The sequence below is a fragment of the Chironomus tepperi genome, unplaced genomic scaffold, assembly GCF_022539635.2.
Source record: "Chironomus tepperi strain 1889 unplaced genomic scaffold, CSIRO-AGI_Ctep_v1 contig_177, whole genome shotgun sequence".
NCBI classification, from domain to species: Eukaryota; Metazoa; Arthropoda; class Insecta; order Diptera; family Chironomidae; genus Chironomus; species Chironomus tepperi.
This window is the reverse complement of record NW_027226299.1, coordinates 179,057-204,691: the sequence shown is the minus strand read 5'-3', so window position 1 is coordinate 204,691 and position 25,635 is coordinate 179,057. Positions and strand designations below refer to the sequence as shown.

Here is a 25,635-nt window from a genome sequence, read left to right as displayed (position 1 = left end):
TATTCATTGAAAAATAAAATTGCGTCATAATTGACGGACTGAAATTCTAGCAAGAGTTTAAATATTTAAAAACAGTTACAACAGTTAGTTCCAATGTAAACGGGATGATCAAAAATATTTTATTTAATAGATTTTCATGAATTCAAAGAAATACATAAAGAAGGATCATAAATCGTGAGGTATGTAAAAAATAAAGCCAAAAAACAACAAAGAACTTAGTCTAATCAATGGGCTTCTAAATGCATTGCTTATATGGTAAAGTCTAATCCACTGGTGTCACTAGGTTCTTCAGTTTCGACAGAATTGTCAGCAGGTCCATTCGGTGATTCCTTTTCTTCAAGCATTTCCGTAAGAACAGTCACTAAATCACGTGCTTCCTCTAGCATACTCTTTGAATGATTCAATTCGTCTTCCAAATTAGCAATTCTTTCGTATAATTCCTGATTTTCGGATAGCGTCTCTTGTAAAGCCTCGCGTCTTTTCTCAGCAAGCACTTCCCAGTAATGTTCATTTACCGGTTTGTCAGATGTGAGATCGTCCGTTGTAATTTGCTTGCCTGGTTCCAGTGCTGGGCTTGTTTGTGATGATTTTGAAGTCGTTGGTGCTGGTAATTTCCTCTTAACTTCCTGATCACTGTATGTTGCATGAGAAAAGAATAAATTTTAGTAGAATAAATTAAAATAGCACTGTATTGTACTTACATGTCAAGACTGGCTTTTTTGGCTAATGATTCTTTGGCGATGTACGCTGGTGATCTTCCGACCAAATTTTCTTTGTCAGTTCCAACTTGAGATCCAAGTTTCTGTAGGTTATTGAAAACTTTTCGTGTAGTTTTAAGGTTTTCCTGCTGTTCAGCAGGTGATTCAACTTGAATGAATATCTTTGACGGTATTGACGAAGCCATTTCTTCCAAATTTGTACTTTTATTAATGTTTTTATGATTTTTATAAACAAAAAATCCGTTGGATTGTTATGCTTTGTCGTTTAGTTCGAAAAATAATTCCGCCAAATGAAAATTCACAACTAATTCAGTTGCTTTCACTGTTTCACTGCTTATTATGAGCGATCAAGTACGATTATGATGATAACTTTATAATATTATTAAGTTTTCTATAAGTTTGTTGATATTTTCGTAAATATTTTGAGAATTAATGTTGTTTGTTGGAAACTTTATGTTCGGATTAAATGAAGGGATCAAAACTACGCGCAAAATCGTTAAAATTAGAAAGGTCGTCACTACGACAGATCTTTTACTAGTCGCCATTAAAAAAATTTCGGATTGAATTGATAGAAACTTTAATTTTTCATTTTTTCAATAGTAATTAATTGTTTAAAGTATAACTAAATAACAAATAATGGAAGATAAGACAACACTAAAGGATCTAGATTCGTGGATTGAGCAGTTAAATGAATGCAAACAGCTTACAGAAAGTCAAGTTAAAATTTTATGCGAAAAGGTAAGAGTGACATTTTACATCAGCATTTTATACGTGAAAATCTATGCAAAAGTTGAGTAATTTCGTGAAATTGGTTGCTTAATATAGCCATAAAGGATAATAAAGTGTTAAAAGTTGTTAAAAAAGACAAAATGATAGGAAAAATTGCGAATGAAAATTTTAAGGGAGCGATTATACATAGTGTGCGAATATAAATGCGGACCTGACGAGAAAAAAAGGAGAAATACATTTTAGAATCTCAAAAAGAAGCGATTTATCACCAAAATAGTATTATTGCTAACGTTTTCATTCAGAATTCCGGATTTAAATTTTCCAAAACAAAATAATAAATATTTAGTGATGTAAAGTTTTTCACAAAATCTTGTAATCGTACAGAGCAGTCAGAAATGAAATCATCATATCGGAACCATAACCATTGTGAAAAAAAATGTGAGAAAAACTTTTTTTTTGTGGTGGAAAATCATCATCAGTGAAATTTTACGTAATTTTCTTCGTGTATTTGTTGATACACGGCCTATATATTATCCAAAATTCTAATTATCTACGCATCAACTTATGACTCACTCACTCAGTCATTATAAATTAATGATTATAAATTTCATAATAATGACGGGCTTCAATTAGTGCGTTGGAAACGAGGAAAAATAATAAATAAATATTTGATAACAAAAAGAAAGGCAAAAAACATGCACAGAGAGGGCTGAATCATTTTAATGACCTAATATGAAAAAAAGTCTCGTGCATATGTGCTTTAAAATAATTTTCAATTTCTTTCTCTGTACTTTATAAATTTCATTTTTAAATCGATATATGTGACCCGTGCTCTAGCGTAAAATTGCATGTTCTAACATATTTATTTATATGCCATTAAACGACGCTTGCTTTCACTGAAAATGCCAGAATCGCATATATTCCAATGCTAACTCGGATATACAGCAAAGTGCATAATTAATATTTCATTCATTCACTTTAACTGTATTAATTCATTTTTATTACTATTATTGTTACTATTACTCACACCTCAAGGTCGGTCGATAGCGCGTGATCTTAACAGCACACAAAACACGACTTAAAAATTGTAAATAAGATAGAGAGGTGATAAGAAAGAGGAATATTAAAGGTATCAATGCAGCCGAAATTGTCAAGTGCGCATTCAATTTTTGCAACTGGATATTCTGTGCAAAATTATAGATTTCTAACGGGTTTTCTGTTTTCAAATTAAGTTAAAGTAGAAATTTAGTTAAGACACGAACCTTAACAGTTTTTCAAAATTTTAGGCTAAAAGAATTGCAATAAAAACTGACCTTTTCAATGAGTATGATAGGTAATCAAAGTTCAGGACATAATGCAACTCATTGTTATTTGTAAAATGCGATAAAAAAAAGTCTGTCGTCAATATCGAAATAGAAAATTTATCATTAATCATCGAGTATAAATATTTAATCAACATTTGTCAAGTGCTGACTGATAAGTCTAGCTTGGAAAACAGACTCGTAGTTTTTCACTCAATGTTTATGTTCTACATTGCAAAATTCCTAACATTATCAGTCTCATCATTTAGATCACATATGAATTTTTATAAATAGCTCGGAAAATTTTCCTCCATTATCTGCTGCTCATTATTATTATTACTATTTTCTGCTTAAGAAATTTTTTAGTGAGACTTGAAAGAATTGCGAATTTGTGTCACAACAGTGTTGTATATATATCTATAACAAGTAGCACGTGCCGGTCAACCTGAAAAAAAGCAACTGAATTTCTCTCACACGTATCGGCACAGCCAAACATGAACCTGTTTTTATTTTATCATCATTAACCATCAAAAAATGGCATTTTTATCATTTATTTATTATTGACCATGAACCTTACTGTCCGTTGATCATTGTAAGGTAATACAACAACAAAAAGTGAAGGTAACATGTCGCTCATTTATTATTTAATCATTTAAATGACGTCATTATCCTCATATGTTTACTATTTACCATGTAATTTCCTTACTCACTCACAAAACAGTCAGTTGTATAAGGCTATTAAGCGGCATTCATTAAAAATTAAAAATCGTATATACGATCCATACACATAATATATAAAGAGTAAGGTGTAAAGAAGGAGAAATAAGAAAACTGCGAAAACGATGACATCATTTATTGAATTGTATTTTAAATATAAATAAATTCTTGACCTTGGGCAGATCACTTCTTATTGTTGTTGTTGTTTTTTGGGTCTCTTTACATTACTGCTCATTCTCCATTTTATATTCCATTAATATTAATCAATTTCTATTTGTTTATATTTGCCATTTCATAGCTTTTAATTTTGACTCGAAGACAATTTGAATGTATACAAAATAATATTAGATGTAGATATACACAAAGTAAGAGTATCATGGCTTAAGGCTGTTAATATCTAAACGGTAGATTCAACCTACATTTAACAGCATTATGAAAATGAAATGTACACAAACCTACTCTTATTTTCATTCTTGCAAAATTCCAATCAACCTTTTAAGACAGACATTGTCGTCCCCGTCATTGATGCTTTTTTTTTTGTTGCATTAAAGCTAGAAATGATCCTAATAATAATCATAATATGAACAATTTCTCCCAAGCGTTATAATAATAAAGAGGAAAAATGAGCGTCAAGGATATCCTCACTGCTTTCTGATGAATCATTTAGCTTCCTCAAAATATTTTTCTTACATTTTTCTTCTTTTATTATGTGTGTATTTTCTTTTAATCAAAATTATTTCAATTTGAATTTATGGGGTGAGAAGAAATAATAAGTCTTAAGTGCCCTTGTGCTGAAATTTGGGTTGATTGGTTGAGGACTTGCATTTGTTGGTGAAAAATTTGAATTTTTGAGTGAAAAAATTTTTGCCGTAATTTTCAAATACATTATGACCGTTAAATTTCAAATATATTTTGACCGTTAAATTTTAAACATACTTTAACGATTAGTTACTTAAACATTTGGATAACTTTGGTCCAGAAATCTAATTTTAAGCTATATATAGCTATGCCAATTCTGTCAGTCAAAAGCTACGTCTATTTAACCATATTCTCCTCACATGAACAGCTTTCTTTGAGTGCCTTAAATCGTGCATAAAATCACACTAAGGATAATATCTAAGTGACAAACAGCTTTATTAATTAGACGTAATTATTTATAACTCGTTCATTTGCAAAATAGTGAGTTATGAAATTATATCGAGAGAGGGATTTATGCATGAACTGACAATTGAATTTATGAGGATATTAATGTAAATTTTCTTTATTCATGCAGAATAAAAAGCCGTAGAGAAATTTTCATTTTTAATATGTCTAACTCTCACTACCTTCTATAAGATTTACTATTTTCAAAATAATCTCTTTCCTCTTCTTTTCACTTCCTCCTCGTCAGCATCTCTCGTCGTCTGTATGTATGTATGGGCTTATACTAATGTAGTGTATGAGCGGAACAAAGTTGGCAACATTGCAGCATCATCATCTTAGGAATGAAAACTGCAATATGTCAAACATCTTTTTATCACCTTCAGTTAAATGCCGTTGTTTTCATTATTTTGCTGTTGCAATGCATTGAAATTGTCTGTGATTTGATTTTTTTGTTCCGTATATCAACAAAATATAATTTTGTATTCATTCACATCTCTTTTTGTACTGAGCGGATATATTTTTTTTGGTCATTTTGTCGGTTCAGTAGTTTGACCGTAGTTCTTGGAAATTCCGAGTGTTTAAATGTTCAGAGAATTGTTTATTGGATGTTACAATGAACAAATAGAATGATGTCATGTTATTTATCAGCTTAGTGCTAAGTGATTGTATTTTTTAGCATAATATGTGTGCATAATGCAAAGGAAGTGAAAAAAAGCTTGATTTAAATGAATATAGGCAAATTCGATCGATTTGCAACGAGTTGTTATATTTAGTATAAACAGGATTAGAATAGTATTTGTTATGGATGCACCTTTGTGTAGCTGATTGTAGCTTATTGTACATGGGAGACATAATTAGAACCTAAGTATTATGGACATTAAGTGAATATCCAAGTTGTTATCCATGATTAAAGACAAACAATCAAGAAACCAGTTGCAGACCCACGTAAATTCATAACAGTTCATACCCCCTACCCACCACGAAAAAATATCTCATTTGCCTTATGCTGCAAATTACCTTTTATTGTGTTACGCACTGTAAAACGGTAAATTTTTTGTGTTTTTCTTTATTTTTTGCGTAAATTTTTTGTTATTATTGAGAGAATCAAAAATATTTTCCGTTCATAGCGTGACTTTCAATCATGAGAGAAGCATGAAGCAAAAGGTCTTTGGTAACAGCAATCAATTTTAATTCTATTCATAAAATTTAATTTTGATAGATTGTATAATTGCATTGTTTTAAATGTCAATAAAAAAGTGCCATAATGTAGAAGCATTTATAAGGATTCATGCTCAAATCCAAGGTCTTGGTATTGGTATTGGATAGAACATATTGAATAATTTATAGAAAACTAAAATTGAATATCGTAATCCATATGAATAATATGAATGGAATCCAAAGAGCTTCTCATATGTAAATCTTGATTTTGGTTCTTCCTCTTGACGATAAATTGATAAAGAAAATCGATACTTGATTCATGATATATGAACAAATTTTGTATTTGCTTTAAGAAAATGAAAATGAGGGAATATAGATAGACAGCACAACATATATGCAATATCGTAAAGAGCAATCGATGTTGATTGATACTCGTATAATGAAAAGAACCTTCAATAATTTAAGGCTTTAAATTGCTTGATATTTTTGACATTATTAACAATTTATGTCTTGATCGTTAGTGACGAGGATCAAATGTGATTTCTTTCGATGTATATATCACGTATATGAGAATTTTTTTGACGTATCGCTGACGTGAACATCCTTTGCGACCTAAAGTGAAAGAAAAGTGTAAAAATAAAACTTTTTTTTTTCTCTACTCTCGGAATTCGGTAATACATGCATAAGTTCAAGGTCGATGAAAATAAATTGAATTTTTCTTGGAATAATTGTGGTATTAGAAAGCTTACCTGCTGAATGAAAATAAACATTACATTAATTCCGTTTTATATTAAAAATGTGTAAGAATTCGGTAGCAAAAATATGTAGGCGTATGTTGCCAAGTGAATTGTTTTGAGGCTCTAATCAAATTGAAATTTCCTTCATAATCTTCGCCAACACATTGTTTAAAGTGTAACATGGCCAAATTACATGATTGAGATTTGTATTTAATTGAAAATGAGAAATTGAGATTTTTAGATTTTTGAAGGTTAACGGTTTACAAAAATTTGAATTTTAACGGATTTCAAAATTTAATTTTTAACGATTTTCAAAATTTTGAATTTTTACCAGTTTTCAAATATTTAACGGTTTTTCAGAATTATAACTTGTTATATTGCATTATTCTAAATCTAATTTAACCATATCAGTTAACAGTCGTTCAATGACATAGTAAAGCACATGCAAATGCTCGAAAAAATTCCAAGAGTTGACTGAATGAAATAAAATAAACAATAGAAAAGTCATTGTGAAAATGAGCAAGATTTCTGCATAATTTCCTCTTCTTAACATGCAAATACAAGCGCAATGTTACGTGTGCCTTATATACTACCTCGGTTAATGATTAATTCAAGATATAACTTTTCTTGTTCCTCTCATTAAGTTCCATTTCCCCATGCATTGACTATTATGAATGTTTAATCGATAATGATTTTTCCTTCCATTCCATCACATCATGCATAAACATAATTCAGCTGGATTTTTGACATTCGACAAAAGGTGCCTTTAATGTCATTGACGCAAACAATTTACTTTTATTATCGCACTTGATAAAATAATAGAAGAGAATTTCTTTCTTTTTTTTTTATTTATTTGCACTTGCTTAACAACAAAATAAGAGCATTCCTTCCTTTATGACGTATTTTTCATTCATTCATTAGACACTTTGTCTTACATTGGACTTTATACATAAAGTGGAAATGAATTAAGTATATAATGATGATGATTAATCTATTATAATTGAATAAATTAAGACTGTCGTTAATGTGTCTCTACTCCTTGTATGTACTAAAATTACCAACAATTTTAATTCATTCATCTTAATGTTTATAAGAAGCACACGTCGAGTGATGAATATTCATCCTTTGCACGTCGCTTTGAATAAGTAAAACTGCTAATTTATGTCTATTGGACGGGCAGATGTAGCCTTCGCTTTATGGAAAATTTATTTGAATTATGAATTGGACGTGGACTAGTTTTGCGAAAATTGAGATTTTAATGGCTTTTAAAATTTTGAATTTCTAACGGTTTTTTAAAGTTTTGAATTTTTAACGGTTTTCAAAAATTTGAATTTTAATTTTTCAAAATTTTGAACTTTTTGATTCAAAATCCTTAAAAATATCCATCATGCAGCCATAGACCAAACAAAATCGTACAAAAGGAGAATCAAAGTCTTATGAAAGGCGTATAGACAAACATTATGACAGAAATAGATTGGTTTTATGCCAAATTCTTTTTTCATAAATTTGAAAATAGTTTTTCAAATGTTTGTAAACAAAAGAGTTTCCCGCCAAGAAAGCTTGAACTTCCGTTAACAAGTGCGCTTCAATTTATAGCCTATTTCAAATCCACGATGATCCAAATACATTTCAGAAATTGCTTTCAATTGAGCAATAAGTATGTATCCACCATAAATGTGGTTAGTCTTTGTTTTCATTTGAATAAAGGATGATAAAGTAGAAATTTGCACATGACTGTGGAAGATAAGGTTAAACAATACACACGACTGAATGGTGGTAGCTTTATGTCAATTGCCATTAAATTTGTAGCTTTCTATGCTTTTTCCATGTCAGATATTTTTTAGGGCAAGCTTATGGATTGAGAAAATTTGATTTAATAAGACAATTTAGAGTTATTTATGAAAAAGTCAAAAGCTGAAGATTTTATGTCAATCCATTCTTAAAAAGAAAAAAATATCAAGTCATTGCTGTAATATTTTATCTTCGATTTATTGCGATTTCATTCCATATCCATAGATAACCGCCCAGACAAAGAAGTAAATCTCTCGGTCGATCGTATATGTCATGAAGAAACTGCACTAAATAAGGCAACGATGGCTTTTTAATAATATGACTTTGATTATCTTAATGGGTTTATTTACTAATTTTTATACATCTGCACGCTATTCTCAGCGCCGAATGAAAAATTGAGGTTTTTAAATAGGAAGAAATTTTTTTTTTTCGCAATTTTCCTTCAAATATTTTCGTACGGCAATGGAAATAAAAATATTTATAAAGTCGTTGAGTTTTTAATCTATTGTACTATCGCTGAGGGATGGCAAGCATTGCGAGAGTCTCCCTTTCTTTTAATTTTACCCGGAATTTTTAACCGTTTTTTATATTTTGAAAATTTAACGGTTTTCAAATTTTTGAATATTTAACGAATTCACAAAATTAGATTTTTTGAGCAATTTGATCAAATTGAATCCTTAATTCATAGTCATAACAGACATCCAGCAGTAACTATATCATCCATAATTATTTATATGCTGCATATCTTTATATAAAGGAAAGAAATGCCTGAAAATGTTCAAGAATAAATGCGCTAAAAATATCAAAAAAACTCGCAATCAAAGCGTTAATTGTTTACGCACAAATGGCTGCCTTCCTCCTCCTATCATGCAACTTTTATTGGATCAGAGCATTAAATAAATAGAAAGCACAATAATTTATCGATGTGCGATAATTAATTAAGGGAAAGTGAAGGAGGGCGTTTAATTAAAGTTTTAAGAATATTAGCGGTAATGAGGATGTAACTCATGGATGTTATAATACTGTTCACTGTGAATCTATTTTTATGTCCCATTTTTATCTTGTATAGAATTGCTCTATTTACTCAGGTATGCACCTGAACTTATTGTTAGGATGTACACTGCTGAGTCATTTATTAAAACGAGACATTGACCGGCATTTTAATCTTGTTTGTTACTGTAATTCAATTAACGTTTAAAAATATCTATGCATCCATTTTTTTTGTCGTAGTCTGGTTATTCTTGTACAGAAATATAAAAATATTAATGCAACAAAACAGAATCAAGTTCAGTGCCCTGATGATCAGACAAGAGGTCTTTGCTATTTATTTTAATGCGAATCAGGAAAATACCTTAAGTAAATGCTTTTCTTCTTCCTCACCTTATCGCGCTAATGTGTAAGTTTAGATAAACCAGATTTAATCCAGTTTTTGGGCGATGTGCGAAATTTTCTACGTCATTGATTTTTTACGAATCTATTTTTGTACATTTTCTAAAGTCTGGCATAGATGATCGTCTTTAAAAGTCAAGTGTCGTAGATGGATAATCTAGAAATAAGCTTTGATGTGTCAATTTCTATTCTGTAACTTGTATCCAGCTAAAATAATCAAAACAGGAACGAATTTCAGCAATTATGAAAAACTCATTCAAATGCATAGGATGTTCACGTTAAGCATAGTTCTTTACAGTATTATTAATAAATTTTATTTGATCTATTTGTAGGCAAAGGAAATCTTGGCAAAAGAATCAAATGTTCAGGAAGTAAAATGTCCAGTGACAGTATGTGGAGATGTTCACGGTCAGTTTCACGACTTGATGGAACTATTTCGGATAGGAGGACGTTCGCCCGACACTAACTACTTGTTTATGGGCGATTATGTTGATCGTGGCTACTATAGCGTTGAAACAGTCACTCTCCTCGTTGCACTTAAAGTTCGCTACCGTGAAAGAATTACAATTTTGCGTGGTAACCATGAATCCAGACAGATTACTCAAGTTTATGGTTTCTATGATGAATGTCTGCGTAAATATGGAAATCCGAATGTGTGGAAGTACTTTACTGATTTATTTGACTATTTACCCCTCACCGCTCTTGTTGATGGACAAATATTTTGCTTGCACGGCGGATTATCGCCATCAATTGATACATTAGACCATATTAGGGCTCTTGATAGACTGCAAGAAGTACCACATGAAGGCCCAATGTGTGATCTTTTGTGGAGCGATCCAGATGACCGAGGTGGCTGGGGTATTTCCCCAAGAGGAGCTGGCTATACTTTTGGTCAGGTACGTCAATCATTCATATTTATGTTTATTTAAAAACATTGTTTACTAACCGCTCAATTATTGTTGTGGCTTTTTTTGTAGGACATTTCCGAAATATTTAATCATACAAATGGATTGACTTTAGTATCCCGCGCTCACCAGCTAGTTATGGAAGGCTACAATTGGTGTCACGAACGTCATGTTGTCACAATTTTCTCAGCGCCAAACTACTGTTATCGATGCGGTAATCAAGCAGCATTAATGGAATTAGACGATTCATTGAAGTTTTCATTGTGAGTATCGTTTCTGTTTGTTCTTTTATTTTATTTAATTAATTAAGTCTGCGACGCGTTTTATTTAAAATTGTTTGTTCTTGAGAAACAACATAATTGTTTTAAATTGTTTTATTATGGGTTGTAACTCGATTCTGTTGCATTGAAAAGTCCATTTAAATTTTTCAACGATTTTTAAAATATTGGAACAAAAATTCAAATCCTTTAGAGATCCGTTAAATATTCAAAATATACTAATGCCTTTTATTCTTATTTTGCAGCCTCCAATTCGATCCGGCACCACGTCGTGGAGAGCCACACGTTACTAGAAGAACACCAGACTACTTCCTCTAAGTTCGTTGTTATTATTCTCTACTCATCGTCATAAAAAAAAGTAAAAAAAATATTTCACATTTACACATACACACACACAAGAGAAGATACACAGATTACAGTTTTACAAGAACTCGTATATTTTTATTAGTTCTTTTCATTTTCTCACAATAAAGAGAGTTAAATAAGACGCAAGCATTACAGAAAGAAATAACAATAACATATTCAGATACAACAAAAAAAAATTAATCCTGTCTCTACACTTTTTTGAGTAATCAAAGTGAAATTATTATTAAAATATGATGAAAAAAACGTAAAAAAAATATGATGTAATAATGTTAGAGATAGATGGGAAAGAGATACATAAAAATTATATTAGGATCTTTTATTAGTTTCTTAAAAATTCTGCGTCGCTCATTATTGATTTTATATAGAATGAAACGAAAAAAATAGAAATTTTTCTGTTATTATTACAAGAAGTAAAATTGTTTTGTCATTTTTTTCTACTGAAGGAAATCTAAAGTTCAACTTTATTATGATTAAAAAGTGTTTCACAAATTATATATGGAAAAAAACTACTTTAATTCTCTTTGTTCGCGAGCTTGGCTTGGATATTCTCATATTTTCCTTATAATTCAATTTGAAATGAAGTTAAATTAAATAAATCATGATTTTTATGACTTTTTGAGGTTATAATATAGCTTAAAATTTGTAAACGTTGCGTTTTGGCTAATCAAAGACACATTGCAAAAGCAATTTTAATATTATGATTATGTCTCGACTAATCAATGACCCAATATAAATTATTTGAACTTGTCGGATTGTGTCTTGTCTAATCAAAGACACAATACTTTTATAACCTCACAATAAATTTAGAAAAAATGAAAATATCCAAGCATAGCTCGCGATTAATGATTGTAATCCTTTGATTTATCACAATCGCATGTTAAATGAAGAAAAAATTAATCACAAAAAAAAAATCGTTTTGAGATCAAAATAGTTGAAATACATTATGGATACAAATTTAATAACAATATAAATACAATGGATGATGAAATTCTTCGAGAACACAGCAAAATTATTTAAATAAAAATGCTAAATGCGAAAAAAAAATAATAAAAAAATATCATAATCTTAAAATAAATTTTGAAAAATGATTAGTGCAAATGCATTAAAAAGTGGATATAACGAGTTCTTAGTTCATGAATGAAAAAAAATTTCACCGTCTACACTCGCCAATTTCTTCCCTGTCAAAATTTTCTCTCGTGATTCGCTCTCCTTTCTCCCCTATCTCCTCAGATGTGAATTAATTAATGATTAAATAACTGTAGTTTCCTCACCCAACGCATACGACTTGCTCTTATTTTTCATTAGTTTCGATGAATAATGAGTTGTGAGTTTGATTATGATTTTTAACGGAAAATTTAAATTTGAAAAATAACGGATAGTTTAGATTTGAATTTTTTGAACTTGAAATTTTCGGTTAAAATTTGAATTTTAAATGACAGTTGAAAATTTTGAACTCAAAAAAAGAGTTGGAAAACCGTTAAAAATTTGAATTGAAAATTTCCGTTAAAAATCGCAATTAAATGACGAACATTTCCCGCTGAATTTATTAATAATATAAAGTTTTACAGACTTTAATGATAAACTACTTTATACTTTATGAGATTTTTTTCTGCAAAAGGAAAATCTTGATATGAAAATCTGGAGTTTTATATGAAAAAAATAAATGCGTCTTTTTGATATAATGAAAAAAAAAAAACATTTGTAATGAATAAAGTGAAAATTAAGCTATTAAGGTGTTGACGCGTGATTGTCGTGCATCCAAAATTATCATAATTGCGCTATCTTTTTGTGTTCTTATCGTGCTAATTATTATTACTTATTTTTTATTCAATATTGACGAGTAATTTCGGATGGACGACGACTGACTGCCTCAGCACCTCCAAACAATGTCATAGAAGAATTTTTTTCCGTAAAAATCTGACTTTTTGCTTTACAAAAATCACTATATTGCAAAAAATAAGAAAAAATAATTAATACATACGAAATGAACTGAGATGAGACCAATGGGGGTATTTAAGGAATTATTAGAGGACTGAACCCTCCATCCGAATACTCTCTTGGCATATGAGACACAAATATGTACATTATCTTTTGTATTTTACAACGTTCAATTATCTGCAATGAACACAAAGCAAAGTATTTGATTTTCCATGCTGATCAATTAGCATACACAATATTTACTCTCCATTCAATTCAATTTTTACTCTCTATGTATCTTTCTGCTCTTCATCAGCTTACTTACTTATTATTATTATTAATATTATTATCCTATTTTCCTACCATTGCCTCCTTCTTTTTACTTAATATAAGCCTGAGCAGTTACACAAAATTATCGGTAGAATTACGCTGACATTATATGCGCATAGTCGCTTGTTAGACGACCGATTAATTTTGGTGTGCAGCTCGGGATAAAATGCACTTTTTTGAATATAAACAATGAAGAGAAATGAAAAAAATATAAAGATGATAAAGTAAATATAAAAAGGCGCCTCAGAAACGCTTACGAGATTAGCCGTTATATATGCAGGAAGTTAAACAAGCAAAAACGTATATGAAAAAAAAAATATCTGTTAAGCAACTGAACAAGAACTTTGAGTTAAAAAACAGAATTTTTTTTTAAAATAAAAAAGAAAAGTTAATTTAAGTTAAAACTGGAAAGAAAAATTAAAAACTTGAAAAATAAAATATTTGAAAAAATATTGCCGGCTTTTTTATTTACTGCCATTATTCTCTAATGGATAGGAAGCACGCTAACTTGATAATATTTAATGAGCTTTTTGTCTTTTAAGAGAATTATTGGATATTCATTTTCAGGGTAAATGGACTGAGTATTTTGTATTTATTTCAGGATATTTACCTGATGTGAAAATCTTCGATTGTGTTTGAGAACCTTACAAATGCATTTCATTAAAACTGTTAAACGGTTTTCATTTAAATCAAAATATCTCATTAGAACCATACAAATGATCGTTTTGGCTTTTGTAAGGTTTTAAATTTGAGTTGTAAAATATATCGTTTCCGCTTTTGCTGTTGTGTGGTTTAAGCAATTAATTCTAATTTTTGGCCGTTGAAAGGTTTTATCAGTTTTCCGTTCCTGTTGAAGCTGTAACAAAATTAGAATCAACGATTATGATTCATCTCTAGCTCTAACAAACAAATAAAAAGCTCATCCTAATGTTCATAAGCTTCTCAATTTTACTTTTTATTATTGTTCGATTCAATCTTTCTTTGCAAAATGCATCTTAACTGTTCATAAAGTTCTATTCATTACCTTCAACAATTTTTTTTATAAACTTTTTCTGTTTGTAGGAAAAAAAAACTTAAAATTACTAAACGATTAATAAATCTCAAAGATTCTCAGTAACATCATATGTTATCATTAAAGTACAGGGTTATAAATGAACGTCGAAGCTGCTTAACGTCCATAAAACAATAAAGTTTGATGATAAAAATAATTATTACATCCGAAAAAAGGCACGTTCAATTTCAAATTTTGTTGCTTAATCTGCTTAATATGACTTTTTTATTCGTCCATCATAGAATTCCAGTCATCAGTTTTGTACTTTTTTGCTGCATTTTCTTGTTCATTTTTCAAAAAATCAGCTGTTGTGAGCTTTTTCTTCTTCTTTTGTGGCACTTGACTGCTGTTGCTGCCTCCGAAGAAATTTGATTCTGGTTTAGCTTTTTGTGACTGGGCACCATTTGAGAAGGATTGTGGATCAATGTTATTCTTATTGTGATCAGCTAGTGGCTTTGTTTCTTCGATTGTTGGCTCTGGAACTTTAGATTCTATGACTGTATTCTGATTAGATTCGGATGAGATTTTTTCGGGTATAGTCTTGGGTTTTTCAGGAACTAAGGATTGTGGAGAGTCTTCGACATTATTATTTGTAGTTTCTTCACCTTTCGGTGAAATTTCTTCAAATTTTTCTTCAGGTTCAAGCAACATATCTTCGGGCTCAGGAAAAAGTTCTTCTGGTTCCGAAATAATGTCAATTGGATCTGAGATAAATTCTATAGACTCGGGAGTAACGTCTGAAGATTTTTTAGAATCATCCTTTACTTCTGACGATTTTTCAACAATTTCCATTGGTTCTGGCGAGATTTCCTTGACATCATCAGCAATTTTAAGTACCGAACTCTTTGCTAAATCACCAAAGCGATCAGACATTTCAGCAAATCCATTATCAACTAATTCTAAAGCAATATTGCGATCTGAATTCTCTTCATACAATTCCACGCCGGGAACTGGTGAGCTTTCACGCTTATTTGATGGGCGTTGCAAAGCAAATGACTTTTTATCCTTGTAAGTTACGACTTTGCTTATCATTTTCTTCCATTTTCCAGCTTGAACAATTTCCTCAAATTTATCGATTGCTTGACGATCCCATTCTTCAAATTTACTGCCTGTATTTGTTGGCTGAACGTGAGCTAAAAAGCATTCAATGGCTTGAAATCTCAACGATAAAAAGTCAGCTCTCAATTCCAAAATTTCTTTACGTCCAACAAACTGTTGATCACCATAATCCAAAAAGTAAACATCAAGCACTAAATCATCGCTATTTGGTTGAATTGCTACTATTTCAGCACGATACCTTTTTATCAGGAAATATATAAAATAAAAAAAAAAGTATATAATCAATGAATGTCAAATGGAATGACTTAATAAAGGAACAATTTATTAGAAGCGTAATTTATTTGAGAATTTTGCGGCGTTAGATGCTTTTAAATTATTGAAAATTTAACGGCTTTTTGGAATTCAAAAATATTGGTAGCAAAATTTAAAATTTATCAGACCGTTAAATTAAATATGTCCCTTGAGAATCTCATGTTCCAAGTCAATAATAACAAATTCTCTTGTAATTACGCTTCAAATAATTGCATGTTCGGACGTATCTTAATATATACTTTGTGACTACATACCATTTGTTATCAGCGAGAAACATTGCTGCTACAATTTGACCAAGGTATGGTTCTCGAATTGCATGCAATGCTTGGTTTTCTTTTTGATTGTAATATTCAGTCATAGCATCGACAAGGAAATCCAATTCTGAATTTTGTGGACCAGAAATTTGAACCCAAAAGCTGCTCGAAATAATAATAATTGTTATGAAACAGATTTAGCTAAAAATATAGGCATAAATTACCGTGAAGGTGATGCAACCGCACTAACATAGACTTCAAGCTGTCCGTCATTCGTCTTAAACTTTTCTGGTGAAGGCAACATAACTTCACGAGGTGTTTCCGTTGTCGTAATGCTTGAGTTGCTTGCGAATGGACTTGGAGATTTTGTTTTTTCCTTCTTGTCATCGACTTGCAATGATTGTTCAACAGCCGGTTCGTTCATTTTTTCTTCAATCAATGCCCTGGCCATTGCAACTTGTTCCTTAGTTCCAGTAATCAATACACGACGATTCTCTCCTTGTACTTTTCTAGTTGCTGGATCGACCCATACTTTAGCTGATGATTTCTGGCAAATATCATGTAATACAGATCCACTATATCCTTCAATTTTACCACATGATGATGTCGGAACTAAGATTTCGTCAGTTATTATCGGTTGCTTTTGTGCTTCAGCATCAATTAATTGTTTTGCAGTCTTTACGTCATTAATCTTTCCATTTATTGTACACATCTGATTATCGTCATCACACGAACGGAATTTAATTTGTGTTTTTGTCTTCTCTTCAATCAATTTTAAATTCACCGAATTCCTTCCAACAATCAAAGGCACCAAATTATTATCAACTTTAAATTCTAGTGACTCTACAGCCGTATCATTTTTGTTAGATGTTCCGTTGCTATTATCATTGTCGGGTTTCTTCTTTTTATCCTTATCACGCTGCCTTATGTAGATATATATTAAGGCGCTTACACCTATAATTCCAGCAGCTATCGGCAACACAGACTTCATGACTGGTAAATAATAAATTAAGATATAAAAAGCAGGCACAACAATTAATCTTAATGAATGACGAAATGAAATAGAAATATGAAAATGTAAGTCACAGAACTATTTTTAGTGTGCTTTATGTCATTGGCGCGAGGAAAACAAGTAACAAGAAGACCATACGGATGGGTGGTCGTAGCGATTTTTATAGCTGCACGCGATTTTCTTTTATGTAATTTTGTATATGTTGTCAGTTGCTTTTTACCGGTCAATTCAATTTTGAATTTTTACCGGTTTTTTAAATTTTGAAAATTAAGCGGTCAATTTTTACCGGTTTTTATCCTAACCTATAACAATTAAGCACTTAATTTCACTAATTTTAATGCAGATTTAGCCATCTGCAAGTTATTGGATGCATGCCAAATGATTAAATCAACTGTCTTAACAATTAATTATGGAATACAATGTATATTTTAGATCCGGAAAGTTCAGATTCTAAATAATAATTATCTAACATCCAGAAATGAGTCACTAATGAATCACAGAAACAGTCAGACTGAGAACTTGATGTTCACGGCCGCATCTAATGAATAAATATGCGCTAAATAATATTTGCAAAAAAATTAGTGCCTATTATTTTTCTTATGAAAAGATTGTTATGCAATATCACATAAGCTAATTTAACTTTTGAACTGATTACCAATCGATAATAGATTATAGTCTTTTTGCAATACCGCCTATATATTCTTCTTTACAATGCCCTTGACTTTATAAGAAATGATTAGAAAGTGACTGATTTTATATGAACTTGAAAAATTTCAATCTTCATTTCTTTCAATATTTAGCTTAATATTTACAATGACTTCATATTTTTTAGTTACCTTATATTGTATATTTAATGATTGTTGTGTCAATTGTCTCAAAATGATATGAATTCACTTTAAAAATGATAAAAATTAAATGGCAACAAAATTGTATTTTTTATATAAAAGTCTACTGCCAGAGTTGTCAAACACGTGTTGTGAATGCGGTTAATATGATCACAATTTTAGATGATTTGGATGCTTGAGTTAAGTATGGTCTAGTCTCTTTCCTGATCACTTTGAAGGTATTATGACTGCCTGACTAAGTTAGTAATTACACAGAGTAAATTGCGAAAAACCAACTCTGACTTTAAATTCTACAAGTTCTACCCGCGAGATCTACACAATTTTAAAAAATTTCCGTTGAAATACCGACAACCACGTGTGCGGCATTATTAATATTTAATGAAGAAAAAAATGACAACTTTCCAAAAATCTTATCTTCCAAGTCGCATGTTTACAAACATTTTCATAATCTTCAGTGCAGCTCTCTATGTAAAAGAAAAAATGTAAACAATTGGAAATGATTGCATAGCGCATGCGTCACTTCCAATGCACAAAAAGTTCACTTTCTTCTCAAATTTTCTCTATTCTCGAACATAGTCAAGTGAAAATCCGTACAGTAAACATGTCATCATTGATTCATTCAATGAAAATTTTTTCAGTGCAAATTTTAAGTCGGAATAAGTAGATAAAACGGGATAAATTTAATAGCCAAAGGATACTCATCACTTTTTAGTTTGTCCAAAGAATACTAGATCATTATTAATGTAGTCAATTGATGTTGTTAATGTGAAAAATATGTAAATTTTTAGCATACTAAGGAAGAGAAAAAAAAAATTCAATAATACAACAACAACAATACAATAATAATTCATATAGCTCATTTTATTCTGAAATACAAGAAGAGGCATAATAAGCTATATACACACAGCATATACATCAGTCCTAAGTAGCAAAAAGAGATTTGCTAATAATAATAAAGAAGACTTAGCTGTAGCACAAAAATATTAAAAGACATATTGTGTATGACAAAATGATGATGGAAGGAATAGATTTAAATGATGAGGCTCGAACTTATGAGCCACTTGGTAGTACGGCAAGAAATTTTGTCGACACAAGTCCCGAACACAATCCAAACCCACCAAAAGACCATCGAAATACTGTATACTTTAGTTTAGTCGTAGCTGGAATAGGTTTCGTCCTGCCTTATAATAGTTTCATTATTGCTAGCGATTATTGGATCGAAAGATTTCCATCGCGGACAGTTGAACTAGACTTATCGACTACGTACATTGTGGTAGCATTCGCATCTGTTTTGTTGAATAATGTTTTCATATCCATTGCTCCACTTCGTATAAGGATATTATTTGGTAAGCACTAATGTTACACTTTTATGTTCCTTAATTGTACACTTTTCTTTTGTGTGTGGAGTTGCTGATTTTCGTTTGAGGCTTAGTTGAAGTCATTTTTCTACGAAAATTGACAATCATGAGTTTTTAACGGTTTTCAAAAATTCAAAAAATAACGGTTTTCAAAAATTCAAATTCCATAATTTTCAGTTTTTGACTTTTCAAATTTTGATCAAAAATTATAAATTAATTAAAATACAGCTAAGAAGCTCATATGTAGTGTAATTTCAAGTCAAATAAATATTAATGCTTATAAAGTTTTCTTATTATTGGAATAAATAATCCTCTTGAAACTGTTCTTACTGTAAATTGAATGATTCTTATTTGAAATTGATTCAAATGCCATATTATAAGGAATTAAAAGATTATATTACAAGTCAATCTTTAGGATGATACTTGAACAATTTAGATACAATAAATTCTTCGAAGATCTTTACTTTTAAGCACTTCCTTATATTTCTGAGAATACTCACGATAAAAAGAAAATCCCTAAATTTTCCACAAATCCCACATCCAGTATGTCAACATTTAGCAAGTTGGATTACATGCTTATGAATATTTCACAGGTTATTTAGTTGCACTCGTTACCCTAAGTTTCATCGCGCTCTGCGAAGTGGCATGGCATGTATTCTCAACACAGATAGCATACAATGTCAACTTGGCAGCTGTGAGTCTTGTCGCACTCGGATGTACAGTTCAGCAAAGTTCCTTCTATGGATTTGCTGCTTTATTGCCAAAGAAGAAATTTACTCAAGCATTAATGACCGGCGAAAGTGTTGCCGGACTATTGGTCTCGTCAAATAGGTAAGTATCAAGTTTCAATTCCGTTAATTAATTTATTTTCAACACACCTTCCTTTCTCCCCCTCTCTATTGTGCTTCTATTCTTTTCTATAGAGTCATAACAAAACTGCTTATTGAAGATGACAAAATTTCGACATTGATTTTCTTCCTACTTTCAATAGCATACGTAGTGTGTAGCTATATTTTACATGTTATAACAATCGACTCTCCATACATACGATACCATTTAAAGTCATGTACGAAGATAATTTTAAGACCTGATGAAGAGGCTGATGGCTCATCACTTTATGGTGTTCTTAATCTTGAAAATACTCCACCCGTTACAGCTCAATCACATTCCGCTCCAACATTAAGCTTTAGTAATCCCGTTTATGAACTATCTAATCCAACATGTGGTGCTGATATTAACATAGAATCTTCATTAATAAGATCCGGTGAATCGTCTATGGTGTCGAGTAGAGCTAATAGTGCCGTTACTGCAACATTAAATCAAGACTCGTTATCGTCGCCAACTGGAAATTATTCAGGAACAGCATATAAAGTTGAGCATATTTTGGCACCGGGACCGCCTCGTTTGAGCAACTTGAGAAGAATTAAGGAAGGATTCAATGATAGAATTAAAGTTGCACGATCAATTTTCCCATACATGATTTGTATTGCCTTAGCATACTGTGTCACATTAAGTTTATATCCGGGATTAGAATCGGAAATCATATCATGCAATCTCAAGTCATGGATGCCTGTCTTACTCATGTTCACATTCAATGCAGCAGATGTAGTTGGAAAACTTTTGGCAGCTGTACGATATTCGTGGTCGCGACGACAATTGGTTTTAATGTCAACACTTCGTGCATTATTAATTCCACTCTTATTGCTATGCGTGGCTCCGCGTAAGAATCCAACAATTGGCGGCGAATTGCCTGCATTTATGTTTACTGTAGCATTAGGATTATCTAATGGATTAGCTGGATCATTACCAATGATGTTAGCATCTGAGAAAGTCTCAACTCCATTGAAGGAAATGACGGGTAATATAATGACAATATCCTACATGTCTGGATTAACTGTTGGATCTATGGTCGGATATGTTTTTGAAAATATGCTTGGACCTCCACTTGCTTTTCCATGTCCACAATATCCATTCATACCAAAAAATCCTGATGAAATTGATACAACAACAATTGGATCTACAACATTTTTATCGACAACATCCACAACAGCATCTACAACAACGCAACTGATTACAATCCTTTCAACATTATTTCCACAAACATCTGATATTTCCTCAATAGACTTTACATCAACAATCCCGTCAAATATAAGTCTCTCATTGTCAACATCCACTGTTAATGTGCATTAAAATTTGAACTACTTTATGGATATATACGATGACAAAAAGAATTTATATTATTCAAATAACTATATAAGCAGTCAGTCATGTAAATTGTGACAAAATGTGAAGGAAGAAAAAAAAGACAAATTAATATTACTATGGATGAATTAATTAATCGTCACACGAGTTTCCATGACTTGATCAATATATGTTAATTAATGTAGAGACAAACAGACAATGAGATATTTTTTGATAAATTAATGGAAGCTCATGAGACAAGTGGCATATGATATTATTTTCATTATATTAAATGTGTATGTAAATATAAATCCTAAATAATATACCTTGATAATTACAATGTCTGTGAGAAATAATGAAAGAAATGAACAAGAGATTAGATGAATAAATTTGACATGAAAATTAACGCATTAAACATGCATAAACACAAAGGAATTACTGTTTTAGTTAATGAATTGTACGGGAATATTGCATGTGAATTTTGCAAATATCAAGTTTTCCAGCTTTTAAGCTGAATTCAGCAAAAGGACCTGCTAAATTCGACAAAAGATTAGCTGAACTCAATGAATTGCTCAGCTGAATTCAGCAAAAGTTTCATTTGAAAAGGACTGCTAGTTTGACAAAAGATTAGCTGAATTCAGCGAATTCGCTGCTGAATTAATCTAAAGATTCAATGCAGCAGATTATACAAAATAACCAGCTGAATTCAGTGAATTATAAAGCTGAATTGAGCAAAATGCCAGCTGAATTCAGCCTAGTTGAATTATTTTAAAAATTGCGACTTTTCTGTTGTTTATATACATTCAAAGCAAGTGTAAACTGACTTAATACTCATAAATTGACAACCAGATAACAGAAAGATAAAAGAAATTGAAGTCAATTAAAAGATATTACTAATTTATTCTATTAGACGACGGTTGGTTCAAAAGAGACTTCAAGTACATTTTAAGATGTATTCTACCACTACATCGGTCGTTCACCTGTTATGCTGAATCAAGTAATGTGAGAAGAACGTCTGTAACAGAAGTAATAAAGCCATATCGATACTCTAAAATTAGCAGTCAAGGGTTTTACCGAAGTTCAATGTCCAACTGTGTCCAACAATCTCAAAATATTTCAGTACAACCCAATCAAGTCCATAATTACTTCTCATAAAATCAAATGACTTAATTTACAAGTTCATTATCATCATTATCTTTATACCTTAATCACCGCGATTTGCAAAATTGGGGCTCGATCGTTAATTAATTTGGTAAAAGTTTATCATTAACGTGAGAAACACATGATCAAGGTTTACGGAACTGATAAAACCTTTTTATTTTTGTTGTCGACTTTACGCTGCTTTTTTTTACTTTTACTCCTGTTGTAAGCGACATAATCTTATAATGTGAGAATGAAGAGAATGAATGAGTTATTGGAAGCTATTTCCACGAGAGTTTTGACTCAAGTATTTTTACTCAGTTCAATTTCATTCATTGAAGGAATACGTACATGCTGCATTATTTTTGTTTCATAAAGCGGCGTGTAATGGTTTTCTGATTATTATTGCTGCGATAATATATTTTAATAGTCTAATAATAATATAGATACATAGGCAGGTAAGTGCCTGCTGCATTGACTCAAATTAATGTCGCATGACTTATTTTTAGACATTCTCGGATTTGATTTCGTTTAAAATTAGATTTTTTCACTTAAAACGTGAATTCTATTGTGTATAAGAATGCAGACATATCAAATAATCGTCGGATGAGAATAAATTTTGAGAGTTATGACTGAAAATGATCTCTTACTACGATAAAATAGTGCGAAAACATTCAAGGTTGTCTCTGTTTACATTTTTGGAATGTCGAGTCTTATCAATTTCTTTGATATTAATTTTTAAATTCTGTCATATGGATTTTGGTTTGATTAATTCAATTGCTGATAACTTAAAGGTACTTATTAGTGATTAAAAATAGGCCTTGTGTTTTTATTGATGAAGAGATTCTGAAAAATTGGCATTTTTATAACGGAATTTATTTGAATTTTTGGGAGTTCTACAACAGCGAAAATAGAAAACCATACAAATGTTTATATGAAACCATACAAATTGTATTGTTTTGATCTACGCAACCTTCATTTTCATCATTCGAACATTTAACACTGTCTTAAGACTCAACTTGATGTCTGTTGATGTAAATTCCGTTCAACTTCATTTAACCTTTCACTTCATAAAGATTTAACTAACCACAATATTAAAAAACATTCAAAATGCCCTCTCTTTCCATAGATTCCTGTATAGACTCAAACATGAAGGAATGGATATCGATATCATTAATTCTCTGCACATTTGGCTTCTTTCGAGAAATGAGGCCGAACGAGCCATTTGTGGTAGAATTTCTATCAAATGGTGTATGGAGAAATGTGACATCGGAACAGCTCAATAGGGAAATTTATCCTTTTGGGACCTACAGCTATCTTATTCAATTATGTGTTGTATTCATGGTAACTGATATTTTAAGGTCAGTCTATTGTTAGATGTCAACTGTCCAATATGAAAAATGACAAGTATTTATATCTTTACAGATACAAGCCAATCATTATAGCATCAGCATGTGTTGGTATTGTTATGTGGGCATTGCTATTGTGGACGAAAACATTAGCATGGCTTTATGTCGTTCAGATTTGTTATGGCTTTTTTATGGCATCAGAAGTTGCGTGTATGTAAATCCTAAATCTTATATCCAGTAAAAATCTAATTAATTCCAATTTATAGACTATACGTACATCTACGCAAAAGTGCCAAAAGAAAAGTATCAACGTGTTACTGGATATACAAGGGCTTCTTTATTAACTGGAAGATTTCTCGCAGGTGTTCTTGCTCAAATCCTTGTATCATTTAGTCTGATGAATGTTAGGGAATTGAATTATATCTCTTTTGGAAGTAAGTGCTGTAACTATTAAGGAGTGTCTTTATTACATTTTTGACTCCTTTCACAGCACAAATTATATCATTTGGCGTCTCACTAATGCTTCCTGCTGTGGGAGTCAGCCTTTATATGTGGAAAATAGAGGATGTGGAATCAAAAGATGGAAGGGAAGTTGAAGTGTCGTCTAAAGATATTAAGCCAAAATTCTCATGGGATCGTGCATCAAAACTTCTTTGGAGTCACTTCATTGTGTCATATTCAAATCGCACAGTTCTTATTTATAGTATATGGTGGGCATTATCTACGGCTGGGTACTTACAGATTATTAGCTATGTTCAGCTACTATGGCAGGAAATTGATCCCGATCAGGAAAATTTTTATAATGGAGGTGTTGAGGCTTCATTGACGCTGTTCGGGGCACTTAGTGCTAGTTTGGTAAGTACATTGGATTTTGATGCTAACCTCAAAAAGTCACTTAACCTCAAAACTTACATCAATCAATCTTTTAGGGCGGTCACATCCTCCAAGACTCATTCCAAAAGTATGACATCTTACTCCTCACAGTCTGTTCATTCCTTCAAGGTGGCTTAACATTAGTTTCAATATGGACATCCAATATTTGGATAGCGTACATCATGTATGTCCTAGTAGGCATTGTTTATAATTTTATCATCACCCTCGTCACAGCATTTGTTGCCAAATTTCTATCCGACGACTCATTTGCCTTGATATTCGGAATAAATACTCTTGTAGCACTTGCAGTACAAACTTTATCCACGATCATATTCGTGACAGAAACCGCAAGCTTTAAATTGACTCCAAAAGAACAATTTTTCGTATTTAGTATTTACTTTTTTATACTTGGAGCTGTGTATATGATTGCTGGGATTGTTAAATTTTTTAAGAAAAAATAAATGTTTTTTATATTGTCAAAAATTGTTGGATGTCGTTTGAGAAATTCCTATGTCACGTGCATGCACTTGTTAAAATTCCGTTACAGAAAATAATTTGAATTTTTCTTTGAGCAACGGTTGCTCATCTGTTTTGTTTACGTTGTGCTCAAGGTGTGGAAACTTTTCAAATTTATTGGTTTTTTCTGTATTTTCTAAGATTGCTTAATTTATGAGATTGATTAAATAGTTTGTAAAATGCTGGTAACTGATGGATCAAATGA

General features: G+C 31.2%; 5 protein-coding genes across 5 annotated transcripts; 3 read left to right on the top strand and 2 right to left on the bottom strand.

Annotated features, from left to right (window-relative positions):
* Positions 1–88: 88 nt before the first annotated feature.
* geminin (geminin DNA replication inhibitor) lies at positions 89–1,288 on the bottom strand. The gene is made up of 2 exons (XM_070638760.1): positions 702–1,288; positions 89–633 (listed from the first exon to the last, which is right to left on the bottom strand). The coding sequence occupies exons 1-2, from the start codon at positions 902–904 to the stop codon at positions 249–251; spliced, it is 588 nt and encodes a 195-aa protein (XP_070494861.1). The 5' UTR covers positions 905–1,288; the 3' UTR covers positions 89–248.
* On the top strand, positions 1,241–13,932 carry mts (protein phosphatase 2 catalytic subunit mts). The gene is made up of 4 exons (XM_070638759.1): positions 1,241–1,457; positions 10,017–10,580; positions 10,662–10,852; positions 11,113–13,932. The coding sequence occupies exons 1-4, from the start codon at positions 1,356–1,358 to the stop codon at positions 11,183–11,185; spliced, it is 930 nt and encodes a 309-aa protein (XP_070494860.1). The 5' UTR covers positions 1,241–1,355; the 3' UTR covers positions 11,186–13,932.
* A 473-nt stretch (positions 13,933–14,405) lies between these two features.
* Positions 14,406–17,846, bottom strand: papi (tudor and KH domain containing protein papi). The gene is made up of 4 exons (XM_070638948.1): positions 17,824–17,846; positions 16,381–17,149; positions 16,157–16,318; positions 14,406–15,828 (listed from the first exon to the last, which is right to left on the bottom strand). Exons 2-4 carry the CDS (start codon positions 17,145–17,147, stop codon positions 14,757–14,759), a joined length of 2,001 nt encoding a protein of 666 aa, XP_070495049.1. The 5' UTR covers positions 17,148–17,149; positions 17,824–17,846; the 3' UTR covers positions 14,406–14,756.
* Positions 17,847–18,599: 753 nt separating this feature from the next.
* Positions 18,600–21,999, top strand: Ent3 (equilibrative nucleoside transporter 3). Its single transcript, XM_070639033.1, has 3 exons — positions 18,600–19,359; positions 19,965–20,202; positions 20,295–21,999. The coding sequence occupies exons 1-3, from the start codon at positions 19,023–19,025 to the stop codon at positions 21,559–21,561; spliced, it is 1,842 nt and encodes a 613-aa protein (XP_070495134.1). The 5' UTR covers positions 18,600–19,022; the 3' UTR covers positions 21,562–21,999.
* A 1,019-nt stretch (positions 22,000–23,018) lies between these two features.
* On the top strand, positions 23,019–25,399 carry LOC139089365 (thiamine transporter 1-like). Its single transcript, XM_070638886.1, has 6 exons — positions 23,019–23,150; positions 23,822–24,053; positions 24,118–24,251; positions 24,308–24,475; positions 24,532–24,896; positions 24,971–25,399. Exons 2-6 carry the CDS (start codon positions 23,842–23,844, stop codon positions 25,373–25,375), a joined length of 1,284 nt encoding a protein of 427 aa, XP_070494987.1. The 5' UTR covers positions 23,019–23,150; positions 23,822–23,841; the 3' UTR covers positions 25,376–25,399.
* Positions 25,400–25,635: the final 236 nt, after the last annotated feature.

What these genes read in the sequence shown, in the direction of transcription:
- geminin (XM_070638760.1), bottom strand. Translation starts at nt 904, where the DNA reads ATGGCTTCGTCAATACCGTCAAAGATATTCATTCAAGTTGAATCACCT. An exon ending in AAAAAAGCCAGTCTTGACAT is followed by an intron (nt 634 to 701) that starts GTAAGTACAATA and finishes TGCAACATACAG; the next exon opens with TGATCAGGAAGTTAAGAGGA.
- Ent3 (XM_070639033.1), top strand. Translation starts at nt 19,023, where the DNA reads ATGATGATGGAAGGAATAGATTTAAATGATGAGGCTCGAACTTATGAG. An exon ending in TCGTATAAGGATATTATTTG is followed by an intron (nt 19,360 to 19,964) that starts GTAAGCACTAAT and finishes AATATTTCACAG; the next exon opens with GTTATTTAGTTGCACTCGTT. An exon ending in CTATTGGTCTCGTCAAATAG is followed by an intron (nt 20,203 to 20,294) that starts GTAAGTATCAAG and finishes TCTTTTCTATAG; the next exon opens with AGTCATAACAAAACTGCTTA.
- mts (XM_070638759.1), top strand. Translation starts at nt 1,356, where the DNA reads ATGGAAGATAAGACAACACTAAAGGATCTAGATTCGTGGATTGAGCAG. An exon ending in TTAAAATTTTATGCGAAAAG is followed by an intron (nt 1,458 to 10,016) that starts GTAAGAGTGACA and finishes ATCTATTTGTAG; the next exon opens with GCAAAGGAAATCTTGGCAAA. An exon ending in GATTCATTGAAGTTTTCATT is followed by an intron (nt 10,853 to 11,112) that starts GTGAGTATCGTT and finishes CTTATTTTGCAG; the next exon opens with CCTCCAATTCGATCCGGCAC.
- papi (XM_070638948.1), bottom strand. Translation starts at nt 17,147, where the DNA reads ATGAAGTCTGTGTTGCCGATAGCTGCTGGAATTATAGGTGTAAGCGCC. An exon ending in GCGGTTGCATCACCTTCACG is followed by an intron (nt 16,319 to 16,380) that starts GTAATTTATGCC and finishes TATTTCGAGCAG; the next exon opens with CTTTTGGGTTCAAATTTCTG. An exon ending in TTTCTCGCTGATAACAAATG is followed by an intron (nt 15,829 to 16,156) that starts GTATGTAGTCAC and finishes CCTGATAAAAAG; the next exon opens with GTATCGTGCTGAAATAGTAG.
- LOC139089365 (XM_070638886.1), top strand. Translation starts at nt 23,842, where the DNA reads ATGAAGGAATGGATATCGATATCATTAATTCTCTGCACATTTGGCTTC. An exon ending in ATGGTAACTGATATTTTAAG is followed by an intron (nt 24,054 to 24,117) that starts GTCAGTCTATTG and finishes ATATCTTTACAG; the next exon opens with ATACAAGCCAATCATTATAG. An exon ending in GAATTATATCTCTTTTGGAA is followed by an intron (nt 24,476 to 24,531) that starts GTAAGTGCTGTA and finishes CTCCTTTCACAG; the next exon opens with CACAAATTATATCATTTGGC.